Source organism: Aquarana catesbeiana, linkage group LG01 (genome assembly GCF_042186555.1).
Source record: "Aquarana catesbeiana isolate 2022-GZ linkage group LG01, ASM4218655v1, whole genome shotgun sequence".
NCBI classification, from domain to species: Eukaryota; Metazoa; Chordata; class Amphibia; order Anura; family Ranidae; genus Aquarana; species Aquarana catesbeiana.
In genome coordinates, this window is record NC_133324.1 from 59533746 (window position 1) to 59558169 (window position 24424).

At 45.3% G+C, this 24424-nt stretch overlaps 1 protein-coding gene and 1 long non-coding RNA gene across 3 annotated transcripts in view; one reads left to right on the top strand and one right to left on the bottom strand.

Moving 5' to 3' along the window:
- Positions 1–3130, bottom strand: part of ARK2C (arkadia (RNF111) C-terminal like ring finger ubiquitin ligase 2C) — a 155521-nt gene extending 152391 nt beyond the window's left edge. Inside the window, exon 1 of one of the 2 annotated variants that reach the window (XM_073619056.1) lies at positions 2674–3130. In XM_073619056.1, coding sequence (XP_073475157.1) covers positions 2674–2734 — 61 coding nt within the window. In that variant the 5' untranslated portion in view covers positions 2735–3130. The remainder of the gene's footprint in view (positions 1–2673) is intronic. The other variant, XM_073619064.1, reaches the window with a different exon arrangement.
- Positions 2616–24424, top strand: part of LOC141131604 (uncharacterized) — a 145488-nt gene continuing 123679 nt past the window's right edge. The window contains exon 1 of the long non-coding RNA XR_012242793.1: positions 2616–2710. This is a non-coding gene — a long non-coding RNA (uncharacterized lncRNA). The remainder of the gene's footprint in view (positions 2711–24424) is intronic.

Consider the following 24424-nt stretch of genomic DNA (forward strand, 5'->3'; position numbering starts at 1 on the left):
AGAAAAAAAAAAAAAACCTAGGAGGTGACCACCAAAGACCACATTCACGGTTAGCATGTGATTAGGACAATGACAGGCGTTTTCTTTTTCACGCACATCCTCGGTCTAAATTTTTTTTTTTTTTGGACTGGTTCATAAATGACTGGGCGGTCGACCGCTGGGCACACTAACAATATAGGCAGAGCCATACAATGGCATGACAACGGTATACTGACGGAGCAGGAAGTCAGCATGGCTATAGGGTCAGAAATGGGATCTATGGGATGGTAGAGCTGGGTTATACTGACACTGTAGAAAGTCAGCATGGCAAAGGGTAAAAAAAATAGATTTATAGGATAATACTTCTAGGTCAGCATGGCAAAGACTTAAAAAAAAAAAAAAGATTTATAGGATAATTCTAGGTTATACTGACACTGTAGAAAATCAGTTGGGCAAAGGATAAAAATTTGATTTATAGAATGATACTGACATAGGGTCAGAAATTGGATCTATAGGATGGTAGAGCTAGGTTACACTGACTCTGTAGAAAGTCAGCACAGCAAATAATAAAAAAAATAGATTTATAGGATAATTCTAGTTATACTGACATTGTAGAATATCAGTATGGCAAAAGGCTAAAAAGATTTATAGAATGACACTGACATAGGAGAGAGTCAGTATGGCCATAGGGTAATAAATGAAATCTCTAGGGTGATACTTCTAGGTTATACTGACACTGTAGAAAGCCACTATGGCAAGGGACAAAATTTGATTTATAGAATGACACTGACATAGTAGGGAGTCTGTCTGGCTAGTATAAAGAATTCAGTCTTTAATATTAAGGCTATGATTTACTGAAACTGTAGAAAGTCAGTGGGGTAAAAAAGAAAAAGATTTATAGGAAGATCCTGACGTCACTATGGCCAAGAATAAAAATGTGATTTATGGAACAATCCTGGGAGAGTAGAATCAGTATGGCCAAGAATAAAAACTAGGTTTACAGCAGGATACTGGCTTAGTAGGGAGTCAGTATAGCAAAGCATACAAATCGATCTATAAGATAAGGCTATAATATACTGACACTGAAGAAAGTCAGTATGGCCAAGCATAAATATAAGGTTTGCAGGATGATCCTGACTTAATAGAAAGTCAGTATAGCAAAGCACACAAATAGATCTATAAAATAAGGCTATAATATACTGACATTGTAGAAATTCAGTATAGCAAAGCATAAAAACAAGCTATGTTACACTGACACAGTAAAAAAAAAAAAAGTCATTATGGAAATGAGTAAAAATAGAATCTATAGAAAAATAGGTCTAGGTTATACTGACACTGTAAAAGGTCAATGGTGCAAAAGCTTAAAAAAATTAAAAGGGTTTTTAGAATGATATGATTATGTTATACTGACATTGTAGGAAGTCAGTAAGGTAAAGGATTTTTATATTATATTGAATAATATGATTAGATTATACTGACACCATAGATAGTCAGTATGGCAAAGGATAAAAAATAATAATAAGATCTATAGAATGATAGGGTTATATTATACTGACACTATATAATGACATGTTATTCTGACATTGCAGAAGTCAGTATTGCAAAGGATATAAAAAAAAAAAAAGAAAAAAAAAGGAAGGATCTATAGAATAATAGGGTTACATTATACTTACACTATAGAATGATATCATGTTATTCTGACATTGCAGAAGTCAGTATTGCAAAGGATATTAAAAAAAAGAAAGAAAAAGAAAAAAAAGAAAGGATCTATAGAATAATAGGGTTACATTATACTGACACTATAGAATGATATCATGTTATTCTGACATTGCAGAAGTCAGTATTACAAAGGATATTAAAAAAGGGGATCTATAGAATGATAGGGTTACATTATACTGATACTATAGAATGATATTATGTTATTCTGTCATGGCAAAAAAAAAAAAAAAAAAAGTCAGTATGGCAAAGGATAAAAATAAGATCTATGGAAAGATATTATGTTATTCTGACATTGCAAAAAAAAAAAAAAAAAGTCAATGGCAAAGGATAAAAAAAGGAGGATCCTACTTCAGCTATAGAAAAAGGCTGCCTAGGAGTATAATATAAATATAAGATCAGCACTGCAAGCAATACCAACAGACCAATATATATATATAACACATAGCATTGCTTCTTCTCCTGAAGGCTGCTCTGCTAATAGATGTATGGACAGATGGCAACCCAGCACATCATTATCTACAGAATACACATTCCACTGAGCTATAGTCACCACTGCAAGTCATCATATATAGAGAGAGGGCAATATAGAAGTGAGGCTTGGTTTGTAATATGTCATGAGTCGTGTGTGTATATATATATATATATATATATATATATATATATATATATAGCAATACAATTGCAACTGCAATGGAATGGTTTGCAAAAAATAAATTATATATATATATATATATATATATATATATATATATATATATATATATATATATATATATATATATATATATAATTTTGTTTTTGCAAACCATTCCATTGCAATAGTCCAGGCTGTGGCAGATTACAAAGCAGCCCCCTCCCTCTTGTGTCAAGCAATCACACCAGCAAGGCATTCATTGCAGAGCCATCACCCCCCCCCCCCTTCCCCCCATCCATCCCCTCCATCCATCCCTCCATCCCCTCCATCCAGCACCGTACCTCGGTTCCGTACAGAGCCGAAGACTGGAAGCACAAGGTAGCCGACGTGTACGAGCACCATGCTGGCAGAGTGGGCGCTGCTTGCTTGGGGGGCTGCCGATGTCTGTCTGTGTGGTCGGAGGGGTCGGGCTGCGCTGGGCTCTGCTCTGCTCTGCTTTGCTTTGCTGCTACTACTGCTGCCTGCCAGACAGATGGCCCATCGCAAATGGTCCCTTCAAATCCCCCCTCTATACATTCAAATGTGCTGCAGCTGCCTCGCACAAAGGGAGGGGGCACTCAGCTCCCCTAAGACAAAGCAGCCTAGCCAATGAGGGCCGGGCTGGGGGGAGGGCAGGCACAGCTCCCTTCTGTCTGTCTGGGCAGAAAGCATGGCAGCTTTTATATATACATATATATATATATATTTTTTTTTCCTTTATCTTTTATTGTCATGCTTGGTGTGGTCATCAATGAAAAGGCACAGAGAGGCATGGCCTGTGCCAGGGGCAATGGTAGTGGCATGATGTAGTGGGGTGGCAGGGGGTGGGGGGGGGGGGGAAGAGGGCTGACCCAGTTAGCAGTCCCTGACATTTGGGCATTATTTATAGAGAGGGCAAAGCAGGCAACACAGCTGCTGCACACACTCCTGGGATCTCCTATCAATCAGAGGAAATGTTTGCAAGTGGCTGGCTGCCTTGAACTAGTTATGATGTGATAGAAGATAGAGGAGAACATCCCACCCCTTCCAGGAGTGTCCTTCCTGATAGTTATTATGTGTCAGAGGTTGTCTATTGATACATTTGTGTTTTTTATTACAATTTTCAATTTCCTTGTTGTGGCAACAAAACAATGTTTATTTATATTCTGACCATAATGTATACAAATTATATATCAGCTCCTGTCCCAGCCTTTCCTTTCTCTCCCAGGGCCGTCTTTAATATGGGTTGGACCCAGGGGCGGCCCGTCCATTAGGGGCACCCGGACGGCCTGTCCATTAGGGGGCACCCGGGCGCCACCCCCTCTCTCCAGCCACCCCCCTATATGACCAATGGATAGATTCATGCATAGCATAAATCTATCCAAGGCCGCTGCCACCCCCCTATTCAGGCTTTTGGCCCCCTTCCGGACACTGGGCACCTGAATTACAGCGGCGGGTGTATTTTTGCAGCACCTGATTAGAGCCATAGGCTCTAATAGGCTTCAAAAAAGGTGGACTCGTGGTGTAAGAGCATTGCGCTACGAGCCCACCCAGGTGTTACAACAGCGAATGAAAATTCGCTGTTGTAACACTGATCCTCAATCCGGCCAATCAGAAGCAGGTCTGAGACCCGTTTTTCTGATTGGCCGAAAAGAGAACACTCCCGTGCAGAGCAGGGGAAGGAGGGAGGAAACGGAAGCCAGAGGCAGGAGGGAGGAAACTGAGGGAGAGCCGCCGCTGCTGAAAGAGAGCCCCGTCAAGGCGCTGATTATATGGGGCGAGTCAGTGCATCAGACTTGCCGACCAGCTGCCACTGATTGGACCCTGGGCAAACATTTTCTTGGGCCCTCCCAAATCCACTTGTCAACTAATTTTCAGGCAGTGTAGGCTCAAGGGGCAGCTGCTTTGGGGCCCAGAACAATGACTGGTGCCCGGGGCAGCTGCCCCTTTTGCCCTGCCTTAAAGACAGCCCTGGCCCCTTCGTTATTTCAGGACCAATAACTCCCCAAGTTTGGGGAACCAAAATGTGACCTAATGGCTGACTGTTCGGGACTGTTTAAGCGCTTGCTGACCAGCGCACGCTGATGTACGTCGGCAGAATGGCGCTGGTAGGCAAAAGGGCGTACAGGTACGTCCCCTTTAAGAAGTGGTGTCGCGGGCACGCGCCTGCCGCGGTCTCCGTGACCGCGGGTCCCGCGGACTCGATGTCCGCCGGGTCCCCGCGATCGTGTCACAGAGAGGAAGAACAGGGAGATGCTTTTGTAAACAAAGCATTTCCCCGTTCTGCCCAGTGACAGGACAGAGATCACAGCTCTCTGTCATCGAGAGCAGTGATCACTGTCCTGTGTGTTCAAGCCCAGCCCCCTCACAGTTAGAATCACTCCCTAGGACACACTTAACCCCTTTACTGCCCCCTAGTGGTTAACCCCTTCACTGCCAGTGTCATTTACACAGTAATCAGTGCATTTTTATAGCATCGACCGCTGTATAAATGACAATGGTCCCAAAATAGTGTAAAAAATGTCCAATGTGTCCGCCATAATGTCGCAGTCCCGATAAAAATCGCAGATCGCCACCATTACTAATACAAAAAAAAAATTTAAATAAAAATGCCATAAAACTATCCCCTATTTTGTAGACGCTATACATTTTGCGCAAACCAATCAATATACGCTTACTGTGATTTTTTTAACCAAAAATATGTAGAAAAATACATAGCCTAAACTGAGGGAAAAAATATTTTTTTTTATATATTTTTGGGGGATATTTATTATAGCAAAAAGTAAAAAATATTGCGTTTTTTTCAAAATTGTCGCTCTTTTTTTTGTTTATGGCGCAAAGAATAAAAACCGCAGAGGCTATCAAATACCACCAAAAGAAAGCTCTATTTGTGGGAAAAAAGGACGTCAATTTTGTTTGGGTACAATGTCGCACGTCCACGCAACTGTCAGTTAAAGCGACGCAGTGCCGAATCGCAAAAAGTGCTCTAGTCAGGAAGGGGGTAAAATCTTCCGGGGCTGACGTGGTTAAGTTGGTTTATTTCCCTTTCTTTAAAGTGGAGCTCCACCCATCCTATGCCACATTTGGTATGTCCTTTTTTTTGGGGGGTGGCGGGTACCTAGTTTTGACAGGTACCCGCTCCCACTTCCTCTCAGGCCGCCTAGGCAATCCAAGTGGCTGTGTTCTCCTCTTCCCCTCCCTCCCTGCAGTTTTCTGCGCACCCAACTGTGAAGCCGCAACCTGTCATAACCGGGTGCCCATTACCTGTAATGCTGGTGTTTCGTCAGATTTTGTAACAGAAGTAATGTTCCGTCGCTGCCATCTTGCTACACCCCACGCTCGTCCACAGTAAGGATACAGTGAGAAGTCGGCAAGCGGACATCTTGTTACACCCTCTGGATTCTTGCATTTCACACTTATTTTTACCAGTAAATTTAGCTTATATAGTGAAATTCAGTATTTTTAAGTCAGACTGTTTTGATGTTGATTTTTCAAAGCAGCTGTGTTCTGTCAGATTAGCAAACCTGTAAGATCATCAGGCTCGCCGCTGCTTTTAAAATGCAACATCTAAACAGTCAGATGGATTTTTAAATACTGCATTTAACTATATAAGCTCAGTTTACTGGTAAAAATATGTGTGAAATGCAAAACTGTAGTGGGTGTAACAAGATGTCCACTTGCCGCCTTCTCACTGTATCCTTACTGTGGAGGAGTGTGGGGTGTAGCAAGATGGTAGCAATGGAACGTCACTTGCGTTACAAAATCGAATAGGTCGCCTAATCTGATGAAACACCTGTGCCGGGGAGAAGAGAGGGAGCAAACTAAGGGTTCGGACGGCCACATCGCTGGATTCAGGGACAGGTGAGTATGTGTTTATTAATAAACACAAAAACGACTGGAACTCCTCTTTAAAGCAGAGTTCCAGGAAAAATGTAACTCCTTCAAAACCGAAACCACCCCCACCCCCCTTGTTTTTAGATATTTTAATTTTTTTTCATACCTTAGCTTGTATTTTCTTTGGGACTTCCGTCCCACAGGGCCGCAGCGCCGAACATCACTTCCGCGTTTTTTTGGCCCTCCTCTTTCCCCCCCCATCATTTTCTGGGACCTGTGTGTGTGGGAAAGCACAGCGCGACTCAGACATGTGCAGTAGGAAACAGGCTGTGAAGCCACAAGGCTTCACTTACTGTTTCCCTTAGGCCCCTTTCACATTGGGGCGGTAGGGGGCGTCGGCGGTAAAACAGCGCTATTTTTAGCGCTGTTTTACCGCGGTATTCGGCCTCTAGCGGTGCGGTTTTAACCCCCCGCTGGCGGCCGAAAAAGGGTTAAAACCACTCGTACAGCGTGGCTATAGACACGGTATTGCCGCGGTATAGCCGCGCTGTCCCATTGATTTCAATGGGCAGGAGCGGTTTAGGAGCGGTGAATACACCGCTCCTTCATCGCTCCAAAGATGCGGCTTGCAGGAGATTTTTTTCTTCTCCTGCCAGCGCACCGCTTCAGTGTGAAAGCCCTCGGGCTTTCACACTGAACAAACAGCGGAGGCTGTATAGGGGCGGTTTGCAGGCGCTATTTTAAGCGCAATAACGCCTGCAAACCGCCCCAGTGTGAAAAGGGGCCTTAGTAAGGATGGCGGCGCCTGCACCCGAAGCCGATGGACGGAATGGCTTTGGGTACCGACATCGCGGGTCCCCGGGACAGGTAAGTGTCCTTATTTTAAAAGTCAGCAGCTTTTAGCAGTATTTGTAGCTGCTGACTTTTAATTTTTTTTTTCACCCAGGCTGGAACTCTGCTTTATGGGCCAGTTCACACCACATGCAGTCCAATGCGTTTTTTTTTTTCTGCATCAAAAATGCATGGAAAGTATGGTTTTCAATGGCATAGTTCAAACCAGTGCTTGCAGTTCCAGATAAAAAAAAGTAGAACATGCTGCATTTTTCCTGCACTGGACTGTACTGGAACGCTGTAAAATGCATCAAAAACACAATGGAACGCACCAGAAACGCACTGGAACACACATGTCCTTGTTTAAGGTTAATAAAAAAAGGGGGTGAAAAAATGCACTGGACTGCACCAAAAACGCATCAAAAACGTGCATGCAGAAAAGCATCTGGAACGCATCCAGACTGCGTTTCTATGGTGTGATCTGGCTCTAAAGCAGAATTCCAGCCAGTAAAAAAAAAATAAAAAAATTAAAAGCCAGCAGCTACAAATACTGCAGCTGCTGACTTTTGAAATAAGGACACTTACCTGTCCAGGTATCCCGCGATGTCGGCACCCCTAGCCGATTCGACAATCGGCTTTGGATGCAGGCGCCGCCATCTTCACTAAGAAAAACGGCAAGTGAAGCCTTGTGGCTTCACAGCCTGTTTCCTGCTGCGCATGCGTGAGTCGCGCGTTCTGAGTGGTCCCGTCATCTTCTGGGACCTTTGTGTCTCCCAGAAGGCAGGGGGAGGGGCCGGAAATTTTGTAGATCACAGTTCGGTGCCTATCAATGCAGCCCGTTCAGTACCCATCAATGCAGCCTGTTCAGTGCCCATCAGCACAGTCTGTTCAGTGCCCATCAGCTTAGCCTGTTCAGTGCCCAGCAGCTCAGCCTGTTCAGTGCCCATCAATGCAGCCTGTTCAGTGCCCATCAACGCAGCCTGTTCAGTGCCCATCAACGCAGCCTGTTCAGTGCCCATCAGCTCAGCCTGATAAGTGTCCATCAGTTCAGCCTGATCAGTGCCCATCAGTTCAGCCTGATCAGTGCCCATCAGTTCAGCCTGATCAGTGCCCATCAATGCAGCCTGTTCAGTGCCCATCAATGCAGCCTGTTCAGTGCCAAGTCAGCTCAGCCTGTTCAGTGCCCAGCAATGCAGCCTGTTCAGTGCCCATCAGCTCAGCCTGTTCAGTGCCCATCAGCTCAGCCTGTTCAGTGCCCATCAGCTCAGCCTGATCAGTGCCCATCAATGCAGCCTGATCAGTGCCCATCAATGTAGCCTGTTCAGTGCCCATCAGCTCAGCCTGTTCAGTGCCCATCAGCTCAGCCTGATCAGTGCCCATCAGCTCAGCCTGATCAGTGCCCATCAGCTCAGCCTGATCAGTGCCCATCTGCTCAGCCTGTTCAGTGCCCATCTGCTCAGCCTGTTCAGTGCCCATCAGCTCAGCCTGATTAGTGCCCATCAATGCAACCTGTTCAGTGCCCATCAATGCAGCCTGTTCAGTGCCCAGCAGCTCAGCCTGTATAGAGTGCCCATTAGGGATGAGCTTCGAGTTCGAGTCAAACGTAAGTTCGTCTCGAACATCGGCCGTTCGCCAAAGTATGAACATTATGGGCCGTTCACGCCAAATTCGAGTGGCGCGTCACGGCCCATAATTCACTGCCGCATCGCAGTGCATTGCTGGCTAATAATTGGCCAAGCATGCACTATGACATGCATGCTTTGGCCAATCACAGCGCGGTAAGAATGGAGAGCCATAATTGGCCAAAGGCAGGGTGGCTTTGGCCAATTATGCCTCAGGGGATTTAGTACACGCCCCCACACTATATAAGGCCGCCTGGAAGTCAGCCTTGTGTAGTGTGTTCCGGCGTGCTGAGAGATAGAGAGAGAGAGAGACAGTGTCATTTCATTTGAGTTAGATAGAGCAGGCAGGCGAGTCAGTTAGCTGCAGTCAGTGCATCCCAGGTGTTATATATATATATATATATATATATATATATATATATATATATATATACACTGTATTCAGTTTAGCTAGATCCGTTCCTGTTATTCTCTTCCTAATATACTTACAGGCAGGCAGCTGCAGTATTTTCAGTCAGTGTACTGTATCCTATGCACAGTGTGCAACTAAAGCTAATCGCAGACAATTGCTGGTGTTCTCTTCCTAATAATACCTCAGGCAGGCAGCTGCAGTATTTTGAGTCAGTGTACTTTATCCTGTGCACAGTGCGCAACTAAAGCTAACTGCAGACAATTTCTGGTGTTCTCTTCCTAATAATACCTCAGGCAGGCAGCTGCAGTATTTTCAGTGTACTGTCAGTGTACTGTATCCTGTGAAGCTCGATTCATCGGTCCATATTATAGTCTTCCATTGATCGATAGTCCACGATTTATGGCGGTTGCATCACCTCTTCTGAACATTAATATCTGTCACTAGTGGTTAGGTAATTGAAGCTTGCCTGTGAATGTTTTGCTAATGGAGTTCACTTCGCACAGTTTTTGTGGATGCGGGCTTTGGAAGACTGGGATTGAGCTCTACCGTCACTTTGGCAGCCGTTGTTTTCCTATTCCGGTTCACATACCTGCGCAATGTCCTTTTGTCACTTTCGGTCAGTTGAGAATGTCGACCACGTTTTCCCAGACACTGTATATGCGGTCATAACCTTCTATACTGTACCTCACGACATCGCAAATAAAAATTGGCAACTTTAGTCACAGAGGCACCAGCTAAGCAGGCACCAACAATTTGCCCTCTTTGAAACTCAGAAAGCTCTGACATAACTCCGTATTACTAGCAGCACACGCAGTGAATGATGAACGTGAGGCTTCCCAACTGTTAGCTAGGCGTCTCATCACACAGCGGAAGCAAATAAAAGTTACATCACTTCCGCTTTCAATGTGAAACATGTCACTTTCACACCTGTAAATCATGTAGTGTTTCCATATTTTTGTCCAACCCCTGTAGTGTTGACCCCAAATTACAGGCAGGTCAATATGTGCTTAAAGGTGAAGCTTTGGGAAGAAACATCTATGCTTACCTCTATGCTGCAGCATTGGTCAGCTCTAAGCCAAAGAACTGAAAGACCACATGACTGCTGATCACTCAGTTTTCAGATTTCTTGGAGTGGAGAGCGGTGGTTATCAGTCACTGCTCCACGCTCTGCCCCTCCAGTGCTCACTGGAGCGCTAGGCTGAAGGGGGGTGGCCACAGTTGGCTTCGGCTCACTGCCATGCCCTAAGAGCCAGAGCCAGCTGCCAATCAGGCAGCTGGGTGGATTCCGACAATATGGATGGGATCCTTTCAGAGTCTGGAGCGGCTCTGTGATGTCAGCTGGCAGTAGCTCACTATAAGCTGAATCTGGGTCACAGAAGAGCAAAAGTACATGCACTCCTGTGACCCAGAAAAGACCAAAAAAGCTTTGGCCATACTTCTCTTTCAAAAGCATCCACCATTATATCCAGGGATGGTCATCCCTCATTTAAAATCAAAATGTCAAATTTGGGGCTCTGTGTATAATAATACAAAAAAGCTCTAAAGGAGGTATTATCCCCAACCCAAAACATAGAAAACATACAGAAAAACGAGTGACTGTCTTAATTATTCTGATTATCACTTGTTAAAATCTATTTCCAGTGCATATAAATGTGTAATACATTTTTAATTGCCCTTTTGAGGTGGTATTTTATATAACTTTGTAATAAAATTGATGGATTTTATCTGGGGTTATCTGGGTTGTTGTTTTTATGTATCAGCTCAATATTGGAGGTATATTTAAAGTCATGCATTTTTTCTGGATGTCATCCCTCATTTACTTTAGCTTCCCAAGGAGGTTTATGTAATTAGGTGCTCCAAAACGACGGTGAATTAGCAACAGTAAGGTACCTATTTAAAATATATTAAATATATAAAACAAAAGATAACTCACATTTTCATAACTCAACAAAGCAATGTATAACAGCGCTCCATAGATACTTCACTCTTATGCCGCGTACACGCGCTCGGACATTCCGACAACAAAATCCTGGATTTTTTTCTGACGGATGTTGGTTCAAACTTGTCTTGCGTACACACGGTTGCACAAATGTTGTCGGAAATTCTGAACGTCAAGAACGCAGTGACGTACAACACGTACGACGAGCCGAGAAAAATGAAGCTCAATAGCCAGTGCGGCTCTTCTGCTTGATTCCGAGCATGCGTGGAATTTTGTGCGTCGGAATTGTCTACACACGCTCGGAATTTCCGACAACAGATTTTGTTGTAGAAAAATTTTAGATCCAGCTCTCAAATTTTTGTTGTTGGAAATTCCGACAACAAATGTCCGATGGAGCCTACACACGGTCGGAATTTCCGACAACAAGCTCCCATCGAACATTTATTGTCGGAAATTCCGAGCGTATGTACACGGCAATAGAGTTAAAACAGGAGCTGGATAGCAGCATACACCAACAGACAGACTTCCAGTCGTAAAGACATCATCAGATCCTTCCCGTTTCATCTTCAGACCTCCTCAGGGAAAGCTCCCTAACTACTTCCCGTCTGGCAAATGTATACATATGGCTGGATGGGAGCAGCACCGATGTGGGTAGACGTAACCGTACGTCCCCCGTAATCAGTTGTTCGTGCGTGGTTCACAGAGCGTGATCCTGCGAGCCTGGTGACACAGTGGATCACACAACCAGGTACAGGACCAAAAAAATGGGTCCTGTGCCATGTGATCGCTGTGTCCAATAACAGCGATCATATTTGTAGATATTGAAAGTGAAAGTAAAGTTCAGTTCTCTCTTTTTCCACAGAGATCATCTGTGAAAGGAGAGATACACGTTTTAGCAGGCTCTGAGTGTAATCAGCCCATCACACTGTATGTAAACAGACACACACCTGTCCCAGTGCTGCCAAAACAGTGCACCTTATCTCTAGCTACATCAGTCAGTGTCACCAGACCACTGCCCCAAGCCAGTGTCACTGACTACATTGACGCCAGACCGCTACACCCCATACCAGTATCCTGATCACTGCTATACCAGGGTACTGACCACTTCCATACCAGTGACCTGATCATTACCATACCAGTGTCCTGATCATGGCCATAGCAATGTCCTGATCACCACCATATCAGTGTCATGATTACTGCCATACCAGGGTCCTGATCATCGCTATACCAGTGTCCTGATCACTGCCATATATAAGTGTCATAATCACTGCTATACCAGTGTCCTGATCATTATCATACCAGTGTCCTGATCATTATCATACCAGTGTCCTGATCATTATCATACCAGTGTCCTGATCATCACCATATCAGTGTCCTGATCATCACCATACTAGTGTCCTGATCTTCAACCATACTAGTGTCTTTGTCACGACCATACCAGTATTCTAATCATTATCATACCAGGGTCCTGATCACTGCCATATAAGTGTCATGATCACCGCCATACCGGGGTCCTGATCACTGCCATACTAGTGTCCTGATCATCGCCATACCAGTGTCCTGATCACTGCCATACCAGTGACCTGATCATTACCATACCATTGACCTGATCATCACCATACTAGTGTCCTGATCATCACCATACTAGTGTCCTGGTCACCACCAAACCAGTGTCTTGATCACCACCATACCAGTTTCAACAGAGCCAGTGTTCCCAACTGTTTCCACTGTCCTGGTGCTCCAGGGCCCTTAAAAGTGTAATAGGTAGTCAGGAAATTAAAAGTGTAATTTATGCCCTTAGAAAGCCTGAAGGTGCTCCTTGGATTTCGGGCCCCTCTACTCATCTAGGCTGTGAAAAAGTTTCACACATGTGGTATCCCCATACTCGGGAGGAGTAGCAGAATGTTTATGGGGTGTAATTCTAAGTATGCCTATGATGTGTGAGAGAAATAACTTGTTAAAATGACAACTTTGGGAAAAAATATATTTTCATAATTTTCCAAATAATTTTGGCAAAAATTATAACTTCAAAAAAACTCACTATGGCTCTTACTAAAAATTGAATTTAGTTATTTCTTTTTACATACTGTCACCAGTCAGTATCCCTGATCACACACCAGTCATATGATGGCGCTGTACTGCTCTGATAACAGTATGTAAAAAAATACATTGTGAAAAAAAACAAATTTTATTTCATTTCTATATTTTCCAAAAATTGTGATAAAAAATTACAACTTAAAAAAAATCACCATGCCTGACAGCTGATAGCTGGCTTGTCAGATTTATGCTGCGTACTTTCTGAATGAACGGACTTGCCTACACACAATCCACCAAAGTCCGTCGAATTCGTACGTGATGACGTATGACCGGACTAAAACAAGGAAGTTTATAGCCAGTAGCCAATAGCTGCCCTAGCGTGACTTTTTGTCCGTCGAACTAGCATACAGACGAGCAGACTTTTCGACCGGACTCGAGTTCGACAAATAGATTTAAAACATGTTTCAAATCTAAGTCCGTCCAACTTTTGAGAAAACAAAGTCCGTTGGAGCCCACACACGATCGAATTGTCCGACGAAATCCCGTCCGCTGGGCAAAGTCTGCCGTAAAGTCCTCTCGTGTGTACACGGCATTACACACACTCTCGGCGTGTGCATGTGTGAAACCACCCGAAACCACAGCCATAGATTCTATGGTAGTGGCAGTAAAAGGGTTAATGGACAATTTATTTTTATCTTCTTGTTTTTGGCTCGTTCTGCTTTAAACAATTACACGCTGAGTGAGGTACTGTCAGTTATGCTTCATTTTTCATAAGTGATTAATTTCTTGGTGAAAAAAAAAAGAAGAAAATACTTCTTACTACTAAAAGATAGCTTGTACCTAATGCTGCTGTTAGTAATACATTGCTACTGAATCAATACTGAATACTGAATGTTAGCAAACAATATATGCCCTTAGAAAGCCTGAAGGTGCTCCTTGGATTTTGGGTCCCTCTATGCATCTAGGCTGTGAAAATGTCTCACACATGTGGTATCCCAGAATGTTTATGGAGTGTAATTCTAAGTATTCCTATGATGTGTGTGAGAAATATTTTGTTAAAATAACAACTTTGGGGGAAACAAATATAAAAAAATATTTTAATAATTTTCCAAATAATTTTGGCAAAAATTACAACTTCAAAAAACTCACCATGGCTCTTACTATTTTTTTTTTTAACATACTGTCATCAGTTAGCATTCCTGCTCACCACCACATCAGCCATGTGATGACACTGTGCTGCTCTGATGACAGTGTGTAAAAAAAAAAAAAAATGTGAAAAAAAACCCATTTTATTTAATTTCTTCATTTTCCAAACAAAATTCTGCCAAGAGTGTGTGTAAATCTGAAAAATATGAATGTTAGCAAACAATATACTGAAAAGCTAGCAGACTAATTTAGACTATAGTCCTTCTGTCCCTCACACTACTAAATATACTCCATGGTATTTCTACCAGTGTCCATGTGTACAAAGTAAAGTGTTTCATGTTTTATCTTAATTTTGGCTGGAGTATTGCTTAAACGTATCTGTTAGTTTTTTCTTCTTTTATTTCTGTCTGGGAGATTTTTCCTTATTTTCTTTCACCATTACAAGAAATGGGGAAAGGGGTTGTCACAATGAGTAGAGGACACAGACAACGAAACAAAGATATTGCCAGAAGCTGTAATGCTGCGTACACACGGTCGGACTTTTCGGCTACAAAAGTCCGACGGACGCCGCCGGACCAAATCCGGCGGACAATCCGACCGTGTGTGGTCTCCATCGGACTTCCAACGGACCGTTTCGGTCGGAAATCCGACGTACTTTAGATTTGAAACTTGCTTCAAATCTTTACGTCGTAACTCCGCCGGACTCAGTTCCTGACGGAAAGCCCGTTCGTCTGTATGCTGGTCCGACGGACCAGATACGACGGAGGGGCAGGGTACTGCATCTCACGCTCGCTGTAATAGGAAAAACTAATTTTCCTATTGCGGTGAGCGCGGGGGGGCATTCCAGGCCCTTAGTCTGGTATGGAACTGTAAGGGGAACCCCCTACGCCGAAAAACCGGCGTGGGGGTCCCCCCAAAATCCATGCCAGACCCCGATCCGAGCACGCAGCCCGGCCGGTCAGGAAAGGGGGTGGGGACGAGCGAGCGCCCCACCCCCTCCTGAACCGTACCAGGCCGCATGCCCTCAACATGGGGGGGTGGGTGCTTTGGGGGAGGGGGGCGCCCTGCGGGCCCCCCCTCCCCCAAAGCACCTTGTCCCCATGTTGATGAGGACAAGGGCCTCTTCCCGACAACCCTGACCGTTGGTGAGATGATGACCACGCCCCCTAAAACGTCACAGTCCCAGCATGCCCAGGGACTGTGACATCATAAGGGGGCGGGGTCTCCACCTATATAAGTCACAACAAAGCCCTCAGAGAGCAGTCCAGCCGGAGAGACCGTTGTGTCAACATCTGGAGAAGAGAAGAGGGAAGAAGACAAGAAGCCCAGAAGTCCGGACCTCCGCTGGCAAGAGAGCGGCCTGAAGACAGCGGAGGAACCGGCCGAAGAACTGGAACACCGGGAGAAGAGGACAGAGAGAGCAGAGAAGAACAAACCAGACGCCGGGAGAAGAGGAACCGGAGGGACCCCCGAAGCCGGAAGAAGACCCCCCCGGAGCTGTCTAATAAATTACTTCAAAAACCTGTGCAGTGTGTTTTATTATTGACACTTTTTCCCTAGGTGAATGGGTAGGGGTACCATGTACCCCATACTCATTCAGATAGGGTGGGGGGCCGGGATCTGGGGGCCCTCTTATTAAAGGGGGCTCCCGGATTCCGATAAGCCCCCCGCCCGCAGACCCCGACAACCAACGGCCAGGGTTGTCGGGAAGAGGCCTTTGTCCTCATCAACATGGGGACAAGGTGCTTTGGGGGGGGGGGGCCCCGCGGGGCCCCCCTCCCCCAAAGCACCCACCCCCCATGTTGAGGGCATGCGGCCTGGTACGGTTCAGGAGGGGGGGCGCTCGCTCGTCCCCACCCCCTTTCCTGACCGGCCGGGCTGCGTGCTCGGATCGGGGTCTGGTATGGATTTAGGGGGGACCCCACGCTGTTTTTTCGGCGTAGGGGGTTCCCCTTACAGTTCCATACCAGACCTAAGGGCCTGGGATGCCTGCGACGGGGCTCGCAAGGTTTCAATTTCGCCGATAAAAGCGGCGAGATTGACTTCCTTTTCTAGTCCCTTCGTACCCGAGTCACGTTCAAAATGAACGGACTTGTCCGTGTGTGGGAAAGTCCGTTCATTCTGAAAGTCCAGCGGAAGTCCGTCGGGAAGACCGGATTCTGGAAAGTCCGGTCGTGTGTAGGCAAGTCCGTCCGTTCAGAAAGTCCGGCGGTAGTCCGCCGGAAGTCTGGCGGCAAGTACGTCGGACCTAGCTTCCCAGAAAGTCCGACCGTGTGTACGCGGCATAATCCTTTCTCCTTTTACTAAAAATGTGTTCTTGTATTTGCCGGTGTCCCGGTTTTGCCTGTGTCATAGTTTGAGAGATTTTGCATTATTTCCTGTTCTGACAAGAAGTTAGGAGAAATCTCCCAAGAGAAAAACAGTCAGTAATACAATCCTAATAGAGGCTTTTGCTCACTCTATACAACCATGTGCCTGTGTTAAAAAGTATCCTGTTCTCTTTGAATTTCTTCTTTTATGTAAAATCTCTGGTGATTCTGCCAGCATTTCAGACGGACCATGTCAGGACATGGACGCACATCCATCCCAGTGTGGTCAGTTTTCTTCTTTCCATTCTTCTTGTGAGCACAGCCTGACTGTACTCCAGTGATTCAACTTCTGCTGGCACACCCTCTTGCACAGCTCTTCACTGGGAAGGTCAGTGTGCTGCTGTTTCTCTGCCTTCTGTTGACACAATCCCCTGCACAGCTCAGTATATTTCTGTCCCTGTATTTTACACGGGATTATGTCATTTTTAAGCTGCTGTTGCCACACCCCCTCATCATCACAAGGAGTCCCCACCCCCAACTCTTTATGTCCTTTTTGCAGCTAAGAACAGAGGTCATATGATCACAAAAAAAGGTATGTCCAATTATATACTGTGCAAAGATTTTAGGCAGGTGTGAAGAAAAGCTGTAAAGTAGGAATGTTTTCAAAAATATGTATTTTAATTGTTGATTTTTTTAATGAAATTACAAAATGCAAAGTTAATGAACTGAAGAAAAATCTAAATCAAATAAATATTTGGTATGACTACTTTTTGGCTTCAAACCAGCATAAATTTTTACACTTGCGCACTTTGTACACTTGCACAAAGTCAGGGATTTTGCAGGATTAGAGTCAGCTGTATGATTAACCAATTATGCCAGGCAGGGGCTAATGATCGTCATATTCATATGGAGGTTGAAGCCAGTGGCGGCAAACAACTACCCCCCCGGTCAGCCGGCACCCCCCGCGGGTCAGTCATCCAGCCCTGCACTTACCCCATCTAGGTTGCGGGCGGGCAGCGGCACTATGGGCGGCGGCTTCCATCGCATCTCCTCCTCCTCCTCTGTATCATGACGGCTTCCGCCGTGCATCTCCTCCCTCCTCCACCTAGGCGTCCAATGGCTTCCGCTGCTGCCAAAAGCCAATCAGAGGTGCGAGTCCACAGGGAGGCAAGGCAATGACTAAGCGCACATGAAGTGTGCGAAATGCGTCTACCCAGCATTCTGATTCCTGTCATTTTTGGGATGTCCGAATAAAAAGGATTTTGATCTACAGTGGTGTGCGGCCATTTCTGCTAATTTCATTGTGTGACTCTCGGTACAGCTTCATAGCTGCTCTTGTCTCTCATGGACTCTTGGTACGGCTTCCTAGCTGCTCTTGTCCCTCATGGACTCTCTGTACAGCTTCCTAGCTGCTCTTGTCCCTCAAGGACTCTCTGTACAGCTTTATAGCTGCTCTTGTCTCTCATGGACTCTTGGTACAGCTTCATAGCTGCTCTTGTCCCTCATGGACTCTCGGTACAGCTTCCTAGATGCTCTTGTCCCTCATGGACTCTTGGTACAGCTTCCTAGCTGCTCTTGTCCTTCATGGACGCTCGGTACAGCTTCCTAGCTGCTCTTGTCCCTCATGGACGCTCCTTACAGCTTCCTAGCTGCTCTTGTCTCTCATGGACGCTCAGTACAGCTTCCTAGCTGCTCTTGTCCATCATGGATGCTCAGTACAGCTTCCTAGCTGCTCTTGTCTCTCATGGACTCTTGGTACAGCTTCCTAGCTGCTATTGTCCCTCATAGATGCTCGGTACAGCTTCGTTAGCTGCTCTTGTCCCTCATGGACTCTCTGTATAGCTTCCTAGCTGCTCTTGTCCCTCATGGACAGTCGGTACAGCTTCCTAGCTGCTCTTGTCCATCATGAACTCTCGGTACAGCTTCCTAGCTGCTCTTGTCTCTCATGGACGCTCGGTACAGCTTCCTAGCTGCTCTTGTCCATCATGGACGCTTGGTACAGCTTCCTAGCTGCTCTTGTCTCTCAAGGACTCTTGGTACAGCTTCCTAGCTGCTATTGTCCCTCATAGATGCTCGGTACAGCTTCCTAGCTGCTATTGTCCCTCATAGATGCTCGGTACAGCTTCCTAGCTGCTCTTGTCCCTCATGGAAGCTCGGTACAGCTTCCTGGCTGCTTTTGTCTCTCATGGACTCTCGGTACAGCTTACTAGCTGCTCTTGTCTCTGATGGACTCTCGGTACAGCTTCCTAGCTGCTCTTGTCCCTCATGGACTCTGTCAGGCTTGGTCCTTGCTCTGTCCTGACCTGGACAGGTGCACACCAGCACCTCTCATGGCTTCCATCAGACACTGACTCCCTCGGCAGGGTGGGGCTCTGAGCTCTATCTCTAGCTCTCTAAGCTCTTTCTCTGGCTCTCATATGAAGCCAGCACACACCTGTGCCACCCGTGTGCTCACTTCCCACAAAATCTGACGTAAACCACCATTTTACAGAGTAGCATGGGGGCACCCTGCTACACCCCCTATAAATTATTGTCAGGCTCATAGAGTGGAGGGTGGGGAAGGAGGCCCTCTTTAAATCCCGGAGTACTATAGTTTAGGTCAGTGGTCTCCAAACTGCAGCCCTTTGGTTGCCTTTATCAGGCCTTTGGGACACTAGTCACTACTCCCACTGATAAAAGGCACTATTCCTTCTACACCAACAATGGGGAATAATTTCTGTCACTGATATCAACAATAGGGCACTATTCCTATCACTAACCCTATTAATGAGGCACTATTCTTTCCACTGACACCAATGATGGGGCACTATTCCTTGCCTTGATATTAACAATGTGACATTAGTCCTCCCACTGACACCAATGATAAGGCACTATTCATTCCCCTGATACCAATGATGGGGCTCTATTCCTTCTCCTGATACCAATGATGGGACACTATTCCTCCCACTGACACAAATGATAGGACACTATTCCTCCCACTGACACCAATGATGGGGCAGTATTCCTTCCCCTGATACCAATGATGGGGCACTATTCCTCCACTGACACCAATGATGGGGCACTATTCCTCCCACTGATATCAATGTTGGGGCACACTTCCTTCTCCTGATACCAATGATGGGGCACTATTCCCCCAATGACACCAATGATGGGGCACCATTCCCCCACTGACACCAATGATGGGACACTATTCCTCAAACTGACACCAATGATGAGGCACTATTCCTTCCTGTGATACCAATGATGGGGCACTATTCCTCCCACTGACACCAATGACGGGGCACTATTCCTGCCACTGACACCAATGATGAGGCACTATTACTTCCCCTGATACCAATGATGGGGCACTATTCCTCTAACTGACACAAATGATGGGGCACTATTCCTTCCCCTGATACCAATGATGGGGCACTATTTCCTCACTGACACCAATGATGGGGCACTATTCCTCCCACTGACACCAATGATGGGGCACTATTCCTCCCACTAATACCAATGATAGGGCACTATTCCTTCTCCTGAAACCAATGATGGGGCACTATTCCTCCCACTGACACCAATGATGGGGCACTATTCCTCTGACTGACACAAATGATGGGGCACTATTCCTCCCACTGACACCAATGATGGGGCACTATTCCTCTGACTGACACAAATGATGGGGCACTATTCCTCCCACTGACACAAATTATGGGGCACTATTCCTCTCACTGATACCAATGATGGGACATTTACCTAGCTTCCCCCTTCTACATGTTGACACCATTAATAAAAGATTCTGATTGATCGTACAAACCTAACCAATATTAGGACATTTATGCACACTGTCTTGCTGTTAGTATTCCCCAGAATAGTTTTTTTTTTTTTTTTTTGCACTTAGCAATTTCCTTTATAGCTGAACAGCTGAGGCAACACTAGCACTTCAAGTGACATATACTAGTAATGCTAGCATTGCCTCGTAAAAGCCCTAAGGGACCACAGACAGGCCAAAGTGCTTCCCAAAGGGACCATCTGCTCCACAATACATGAGGTCCCTAGACGCACAGTGCAGGGTTTTATTTAAATCTGCACATATGTCTTATTGTAACCTGTAGGCCACGGATGACTTGTGCATTCAGGTTCACTTAAAGCAAGACTGGAAGCAGTTTATAGGTTTTTTTTTATTATGGAACGCTAGCTAAACTGTGCTTGTTTGTTGAGCAAGATGAATTCAGAAGTGTGTGTTGGTGCAGTCAGTGGCAGAGAGAAAAGAAGTGTGCCTCAGTGCAGCGTTGGAGAGTAGACATGTAGAGGAAAACATTTGTTTAGTTTCGATTCGTTATTTACATAAATTCATTTAGTTAAATTAGTTTAATTAATTTAATTAATTTTCGGAATTCATTTTGTTTATTCGAATTCGAATCGATTTGAATTTGGGAAAATTCGAATCAAATTTATATTTACGCAAATGTACAAATGCAGCAATTTAGAAAATGGATGAAAGGTTTAGCACTGGGAAACACTTTTTGAAAGATAAAAAGTGCTTTTTATATACAATTATATGGATCAGACCAAAAGGAGGGACAAATGAGGGGGGAAGAGGGACAGAGGGACAGAGGGACATTGTTCCAAATCAGGGACAGTCCCTCAAAATCAGGGACAGTTGGGAGCTATGCTCTGTGTGTCTGTATAAATCCAGGAAGTGAACGGGCAGCAGCTTCAGCTGCCCACAATTAAAATGGCTGCAGCCAGACTCAGTGGAGGGAGATTTCTGCAGCATATTTGGCAAGTACAGAATCACAGTTTATATAAAATAATATGCAAAGTGGTTGGAGGGAAGCTTCAGAATGGCAAAGATGTTTATATTGCAAATTATGTGAGCAGACTGCAGTTCCTCTTTAAGAAAAAAATGTATTCAGGTATGTAGTCTCAACTCAAAACGTACCTTTTTATTGCCCTCAGCCTCCTGCAAATTTCCAAATTCCTTTTTAAGCTGCTGCGATCCAACTTGTTATTGGGTGGCTAAATTTATTCTCCATGGTGCCACTGTGGAACGTAGACACCTTCTCTTGCTCTATGGGATTTGTAGTGTGCATAGAGCAGCCAAAGACCATGGAAGGTTCCCCTCCTGCTAGCTAAAAATTAGGCTACAGGAGACACAGAGAAAACTACGCAGGTCACCAACAATGGGTGACTGAAAATTGGGAAAAGGTTGCCAGGTATGATGAATTTTAATTCCTTGCAGAATTTGGCATACACAACCTAAATCTTTTTTTTTTTTTTGGATGAGGTGGAATGGGTGGTTTGCCAAATGAATTCCTGGCTAACTAAATCACCAGGAACATTTCCAGCACCTTGAAAAGAACAGATTTTATAATACACAATGATATCATTATTTATATATTTGAGGTAACAGAATCTCCGTGCAGGTGTAATGTTCCTTTCCACTTGATCACAGTTGCCTCCTCACTCCTATCTTCACAGATGAAGTCACGGCACCGTAGGGTGCAGGGTGACGGTCATTCCGCACTAATTTAGACTCTTGTACGACTTCGGAAATCCAGTCTCCAGCCTCACTGCTCTGAAAGGATTGGAGAAAGCCTTCATACACCAGAGGAAGTTCTCAGTCCGGTGATGTTCTCCAAGAACAACATGGTCTTCCACGACACTAATGCCTCGTACACACGAGCGGACTTTTTTGACGGACTTGGTCCGGCAGTCTTTCCGACGGACTTTGCAGCGTAGGTCCGCCGGACTTTCAAACGAATGGACTTGAACACACGATCACACCAAAGTCCGACGGATTCGTACGTGATGACGTACGACCGGACTAAAATAAGGAAGTTGATAGCCAGTAGCCAATAGCTGCCCTAGCATCGGTTTTAGTCCATCAGACTAGCATACAGACGAGCGGATTTTTCGACCGGACTCGAGTCCGTCGGAAAGATTTGAAACATGTTTTATTTCTAGGTCCGTCGGACTTTTGGGAAAAAAAAGTCCGCTAGAGCCCACACACAATCCATTTGTCCGACGGAGTCCGGTCCGCCGGATCAAGTCTGCCGGAAAGTCCACTTGTGTGTACGCGGCATTAAACTCCCTTTAGACCCTTCGCTCTCAGAGCTTTTGCACATGTGTTAAACTAATCATTTTATGGCTGAAGGAGTTTTGGCAATTAAATAGACACCAAACATGTGAAGCCCTAAAGTTGTGTGAGCCTGTGAAGCAGGGACAAACTTCAGCGCCCAAAATTGTCAATAGGCGGCACTTTGAAAGCTCTTGCAGGTCACAAGCCTGAAGTTACCTGTGAATAATGGCTCTAGAATTATTGCCCTCACCTGAAGTGTTACTAAACGGTCCATACCCCCCAACTGTCCCTGATTTCGAGGGACTATCCCTGATTTGTCCCTCTGTCCCTCTGTCCTCCTCTTTTGTCCCTCATTTTGGTCTGATCTTTATAAATGTATATAAAATGCACTTTTTATCTATCAAAAAGTGTTTCCCAGCGCTAAACCTCTCATCTGATATGTAAATTGCTGCATTTGTAAATGCTAAAAGCCAATAGAAAGGAATAGTAGTGGTAAAAAAAAGCACTTGTGGGTTTAACCACTTCCCGCCCGGCCTATAGCAGATTGACGGGCGGGCGGTGGTTCAGTTATCCTGACTGGGCGTCATATGACGTCCAGCAGAATAACATGCCACCGCGCGCCCATGGGGGCGCGCATCGCGGCGATCGGTGGAGCGGTGTGGCACCAGTATATTTCAGTGATGCCCAGCAATGCCACCCATCAGTGTCATCAGTGCCACCCATCAGTGTCCATCGGTGCCACCTGTCAGTGCCCATCCGTGCTCATCAGTGCCCACCTATCAGTGCCCATCAGTGCCACCCATAAGTACCCATTAGTGCCACCCATAAGTACCCATCAATGCCACCTATGAGTGCCCATCAGTGCCACCTATGAGTGCCCATCAGTGCCGCATACCAGTGCCACCTATCAGTGCCCATCAGTGCCGCCTATCAATGCCTATCATCAGTGCCCATCAGTGCCACCTCATTGGTGCCACCTCATCGGTGCCCATCAGTGCCGCCGTATCAGTGCCCGTCAGTGCATCCATATCAGTGCCCACCATTGAAGAAGAAAACGTACTTATTTACACAAATTTTTAACAGAAACAAAGAAAAACTTGTTTTTTTTCAAAATTTTCGGTCTTGTTTTATTTGTTGCGCAAAAAATAAAAACCACAGAGGTGATCAAATACCACCAAAATAAAGCTCTATTTGTGGGAACAAAATGATAAAAAATTTGTTTGAGTACAGTGTAGCATGACCGCGCAATTGTCATTCAAATTGCAACAGCGCTGAAAGCTGGAAATTGGCCTGGGCAGGAAGGTGTCTAAGTGCCTGGTATTGAAGTGGTTAACCAATCTTGTTTGTTTTTTTGTACAATTCTCCTTTAAGGGGGCGTGGCAAGGGGTGTGTCCTATGCCTACATACTTTTGCTGATAAGTGTCCCTCATTCCCATCTCAAAAAGTTGGAAGGTATGCTAAACTCACAACAGTAAAATCAATCTGTATATGCAGTAAAGCATGCTTGTTATACTCACTGCTGAAACTAAGGGATTAATCCTCTGCATTGTGTAAAAAGACTGTTTGATCCTATCTTCTCTGATCCTCCCCTTCTTCCACTGTCTCCAATATATCTCCTGATAGAACAGAGCCTTGGAGGCCCTCTGCACATGATCAGTTTGGAGTGCATTCCTAACGAGGTTTTTTTTTTCTTGGGAAGAGTGCATGTGATCGGCACATGGGGCAATCAGCACTGTCCAGACAGGAGGGTCAGGGGTCCTGCAGCCTCATAGGACAGTCAGAGTAGAACAAAATCTCCTCCTACAAGCTTTAACCAGACACTAATAGAAGACACAAGACTGCTATATACTGCTGATGAGAAAAGATATTTAGCAGTTTAT